This window comes from Triticum urartu, chromosome 4, assembly GCF_003073215.2.
Source record: "Triticum urartu cultivar G1812 chromosome 4, Tu2.1, whole genome shotgun sequence".
NCBI lineage: Eukaryota > Viridiplantae > Streptophyta > Magnoliopsida > Poales > Poaceae > Triticum > Triticum urartu.
Genome location: NC_053025.1, coordinates 553,437,686 through 553,442,791, shown reverse-complemented (window position 1 = coordinate 553,442,791; position 5,106 = coordinate 553,437,686). Strand labels below are relative to the sequence as shown.

Below are 5,106 nucleotides of genomic sequence, written 5' to 3'. Positions count from 1 at the left end.
TTGCGCCCCTGAACCACATAGTCTGTCGACGAGGACGACGAGCTGCTCGTAATCACTCGCTATAAAGCGCTCTGCGCGATCTCTCTCCTCCCGTCGAGAGATCTGGCTTGGCTTCTGGCCGGCTGGCTGGATGGGGCCTAATCCAAATTTGAGTGCCCACGTGTGGATGTGCCCTGCGCGCCACTCCCTTTTGTTACCATCAAACACGACAAAAATAAGAGATGTGCTAGTACGTGGACGCCCGTGGAATCGGAACGATTGGTAGTATTAGTCTAGCTAAGCTTTGCTGTTTAGTCCTAGTTGTTTGTAGTTACTCAGTTTTTTACCTTGCAGTTAGAGACTTTCTTTTATAAAACGGAGGCAAAAGATCTGCCTCATCCATTATATAAGAGGAGGGTAGAGTGTGGTGTTTTTACAAGTGCCCCTGCAAAACGGCATGACAATCACTCTCGTACAACGATACGCCCTAGTTGCAGTTAGAGACTGATGGACAGGGTAATGGGCCAGTGGCCTAGCGGGTGGCGATACTTTGTCGACATTGATCATACGTGTTGCTTGCTCTGAGCCTTCTATTCAAAATATCTACTAGTTCTAGAAGAGAAGAGAGGAGTAGATGCTTCCACTCATCGGCTCAAAGATGGTGGTGTCGCCTGGACGGAGAGGTTGACTTCAACGCTTGCAAACCTCAGAGATAGCTAGGGTGCCATCATGACAGTGCAGCAGACGCATGTGGCGCAAAAAAGATCTCACACTCGCTCGTGTTTTCCTTTCTTTCCCCTCAGGTTATTGTTTCCCACTGCGCTGACAGCTCAAAAGCGGGGAGCAACGACAGGCACTGCAGCCATGGTGAAGTGAACACAGGACACACGCGGAAAAGCTACTGGCTACCAAAACTAATCTGAAGAAACTCAACCTCGAGACATGAAAAAAAGACTCTCGCAACGCAACGCAAACTCATTCTATTCTATTCTTCTCCTAGCTGCCCGTCTCCTCCCGGCTTCCGAGGACGGAACGGAGCAGAGCAGCCGCATAACGCCCTACGGCCTGGCCAGCACCAACAGCGACGGCCGGCTTCACCACCTCTCCATCTTGTCACCCCCGTCCCTGCACGCCTGCTGCAGAAATCCCAAAAATATTTGAGTTTCTACGGCTGAAATGCTACTTGTGTTCGTGGGAGCACGGAAAAAGGTCGGGAGAATGGTCACCTGTCGTGTGGGCATCGGCTTGGTGGCAGGGGCAGGGGAGTACTGCGCATGCAGGTAGCTGCCCAGAGGAGATCCGCTCAAGGGAGACTGCAATGGCAGAAGAAGATATGCTACGCGAATTAGCTGCCAGTATAAGCAGGAAATTAGTTATGCGACGTTAATGCGGCTTGACGTCGGTGCGCACCTCGAAGCCCGCCGGGGAGAAGAAGGTGGAGGAGAAGTCGGCCGCATTGCTGTACTCCATCGTCGACCCGGCCGCCCCGCCGTAGCCATTGGCCTCCGGCGAGCCCATCACCTGCTGGATGGCGAATGCGTGTTAGAAGAACTCGGTGGAACGGAACGCAGATTGGACTGCACAAGCACGTACCTTGGAGTGCTTGAAGAAGGCCGGCGAGCTGGCCGTGTCCTCGAGCAGAGTCGACGCGACGGCGGCGGCCATCTTGCCCTGCCGCCTCGCCGCCGCAGGCTCCGCCGTCCTACGCCTCCTCTCCGCGCGCTGTGCATTGGCCTGCGCGGCGGCGCCTTCGTCGGAGCCGGCCGAGTACTGGTGGCGCGGGCCGGAGGAGGCGTCGGAGATCATGGACAGGTCGTCCTCCTCCGCGTCCTCGGAGCGGCAGGACGAGCGGCACCGCTGCCCCTTGCCGCCGTGGAGCCGCGCGGTGGAGCCGCCGCGGGAGTAGGAGGAGGTGTCGTCGTCCAGGTAGGTGGTCCAGCCGGACTGGCAGCCGCTGCTGCACTCGGAGCTCGCCGCCGCGCCCATGACCGCGTCCTCCCCCGTCGTCATCCCGTGCGCTCGCTATCTAATACTACGCTGATGTGATGAGCTGCTCCCGACCTAGCAGCAGTACGCGAGTGTTAGCGCGTACTAAGTAGAGCGGGCGGAGGGGGGCGGCCCCACGCGTCTGTGGCGGGAGTGAACCTTGGTCTCAGTGACAGGTGGGGGGAGGGGAGGGGAGGCATCACGTGGAGTACAGCGAGGCGGCAACGGGGGGTGGACGGGACGGGCCGTCATTGCCCGGGCGCGGTACTGTTGCGTGGTCCGCGGCGGCCGAATCATTCCTCTTCCCGTGACGGGGAGCAAACGCGACGCGCGCCGGCTTGAACTCGTCTGGCTCCGGCCGCCCGTCCGATCTCTGTCCTCCGGTTTCTCTCTCCCGCCGGCGGACGCGCGGCGCGTTGTGGATGCTGGGCTGGGTTGGGCGGCGGGCCGGTTTCCACAGTGCCGGTGTTGTCAGGCGCCGCACGGACGCACGGTGGATGTTGCCTCGTTTCGTCTCACCCCCGCGGACGGGTGCAAACCGGCAACTCGGAAGCTGCGGCCGTAATCACAAAAATTTTTTTCGCAGTCTCGCTAGTCTTCCATGCTATCCATATGATTTATGTTGACATCCGTGTAAATTTTTCTTTTCAGTTTTTTCTTTCTCTCTTGCATGTTATGTCACTTGAATAAGACTTGATTCAATCTTAGTCGACTGAGACCTAGTCACATCCTTTTTTGACCTTTTTGCAGAAAAATAGAATGAATTAACGTCAATTTAAAACATTTTTATGATGTGTCATTTTTGATGATCATCCATCATGTACATTGTGTTGCACGCGAGACACCATGGTCAACGTCCACGTGTTGGTCGTTGTTCGTGTACCATCCAACGTGGCCCCATAGGAAACGCCAAGGATCATAGCGTTTCACCCTGCCTAAAAACACCGTACACCATGGCGTTTCGATACTGAAGGAGACACCCTAGGCCGCGACGCAACGTGATGAAGACATAATAACCTGTAGTTGGCCGCGTGTGGAGTCCACTCTACTTGCAGCCCCCAATCGGCCGCATACCTAGGCAGTGAAGAACATATCCATCTCTTCCCACCTTAAGACCCCCCTCAAATCCCCATCAAATTGAGCTTTTTTCATGGATCTTTTCCCTCCCCTTGTTGCTTTAGGTGGTCTCCACCTTAAGACCACTGAAAGGTCCCGAAAGATTCTGAAATATTCCAAAACCTTGTGGAATAATATATAGGGCGCCATGGGCTGCCCCTTTGGCCGAGCCCAAGTGTGGGACTGCCACGTGGGCCTAACTGCCCAAGAGTCCCCCTCCCCCCCCCCCCCCCCCCCCCCCCCCCCCCCCCCGCCCTCCAAAAAAACCTCCTTGTGCGCCTAGGGACCGCCCCTCTTCGCTTCACGTTTGGCTACGTCCAAAAGACCTTTGCTATTCCAAGAAAAATCCCCTCATTGGTCATGAAATTTCTTTCAAGCAAGTGTCCATTTAAGTTATCATTAAATGTTGTTCGAATTGTTGTGAAACAAATACTTTCATGTGAAATTGTTATTCCAAGTCTCGGTGAGATCTTCCTATGGCATGTGCCAAGGTTTTTGTGACTGCGAAAGGGTCACAAAAGTTATTAAAAGCTCCTGGGTTCCAACAATAGCGGTCAGATGATACAGAGCTCCTTCTGGCTGTGCATGAGAGTAAGCTGATGTAGGGTCACCTGAAGCCCCTTATATGTGAAAGTACCATAGCAAAACTTGTGATGTCTTTCTCCCTATTGCAATGTTGGTGTTGTAGTCGTCTAAGTGTCCCAGTTTTCACTGTCGGGAGGAGTGATGATTTGGTTTGTTGTACGTTTGGTTTTGCTTTTGTTTGTTAGGTTGATGTTGTCCCTTGGTTGGTCGACGAACTATGTATGGCTTGTTTGCCCTTTTCCCCTATTTATGTATTGAACATGGAGCTCTGCTGCATGGTTCGGAAAAACCTATGATTACTCCTTTTTTGGGAACGCCCAATTCGAATCAAAAATGAGTTTTCGTCACAGGGCGACTCTAGTTGAAATAAATCCCGAGTCAGAAATGACTACATAATTCATTACTTGGACTAAACAATGTAAAAAAAAACTCCGATATTTGTTGACAGATGGGGTAATGAAAGATTTTAGTTTTGCTACGTGTAAATTGCCTGGATTATTTTTTGGGTAAGTCACTTTTTCTTCTACTAGTCCTTGATTTTTTTCGAAAGTACTTTCCTCAGCTCAAGCTCAAATGCTCCTGGTGTCAACAGTAAAATCAAAACAAATAGAAAAAATATCAAAAAATTCTATTTTTCGTGGAAAACTTTAGGAAATGTTTCTAGTGTTCGCAAAGTTTAATCATGAAATATACATTGGTGAAAATCATGGTAAAAAAATCTCCAAAATGTATTCAAAAGTATACTTTTCAGAGCATCAATTTGTTCGCAGAGACATCCACGAATGTGATTTCATGATGAAAGTTTTTCAGCACTCCAACATTTTTAAAAAGCAGATTTTTGAAAATATTTTGACTATTTTTTTCAAATTTACTTTTCATCCTAGAGCATATGAGCTTATGGCTAATTAAAAATATGTGCGTAAATTATACTATAGTGCAAAATTGCACTATTATATGCTTCTTTTTAAAAATATTTTGACTATTTTTCTTCAAATTTACAATATGTTTGTAAATTATACTGTAGTGCAAAATTGCACTATTATATGCTTATTTTTGCATTCATCAAATTATGTGATTGCAGTACACATTGTGTGCAAACTTTTTTACAGTTTGTTTTTATTTATTTTTTATTTTTATAGGTAATACCAATGCCACTAATTATTTTGTTCTTAGGATTTTTTTCCTGAAAATCTCATTATTATACGCTTATTCTTACATATTATAAAATCCCATAATTTATGTGTAAAAATATGTGCAAAGTTTTCCATTTTGTGTTTTTTCTCATTTTCTTTCATGTGGTAGCATAATACCAATGCCATTAATTCATTCTTTATTAGAAAACTTCATTATTTTGATTTTCTTATCATTTTATTTTATTTTCTTACTTTCTTTACAGGCAATACCAATGCCACTAATTCATTCCTTAAGACAAAATTACTT

The 5,106-nt window shown here is 48.4% G+C and overlaps 1 protein-coding gene across 3 annotated transcripts; it reads right to left on the bottom strand.

Annotated features, from left to right (window-relative positions):
* Positions 1-730: 730 nt before the first annotated feature.
* Positions 731-2,050, bottom strand: LOC125554123 (protein SOB FIVE-LIKE 5). 3 transcript variants are annotated; one of them, XM_048717727.1, is made up of 4 exons: positions 1,573-2,050; positions 1,390-1,503; positions 1,206-1,292; positions 731-1,115 (listed from the first exon to the last, which is right to left on the bottom strand). In XM_048717727.1, the coding sequence occupies exons 1-4, from the start codon at positions 1,987-1,989 to the stop codon at positions 1,074-1,076; spliced, it is 660 nt and encodes a 219-aa protein (XP_048573684.1). In that variant the 5' UTR covers positions 1,990-2,050; the 3' UTR covers positions 731-1,073. The 3 variants fall into 3 exon arrangements, with proteins under 3 accessions (XP_048573684.1, XP_048573686.1, XP_048573685.1); XM_048717729.1 differs by having other exon boundaries at positions 731-1,112; XM_048717728.1 differs by having other exon boundaries at positions 1,390-1,500.
* Between the last annotated feature and the right edge of the window lie 3,056 nt (positions 2,051-5,106).

Bases quoted from the DNA above. Each gene is read 5' to 3' on its own strand.
- LOC125554123 (XM_048717727.1), bottom strand. From the start codon at position 1,989: ATGACGACGGGGGAGGACGCGGTCATGGGCGCGGCGGCGAGCTCCGAG. The intron at 1,504-1,572 runs GTACGTGCTTGT...TTCGCCATCCAG, and splicing joins CCTTCTTCAAGCACTCCAAG to CAGGTGATGGGCTCGCCGGA. The intron at 1,293-1,389 runs GTGCGCACCGAC...CTGCCATTGCAG, and splicing joins TCTCCCCGGCGGGCTTCGAG to TCTCCCTTGAGCGGATCTCC.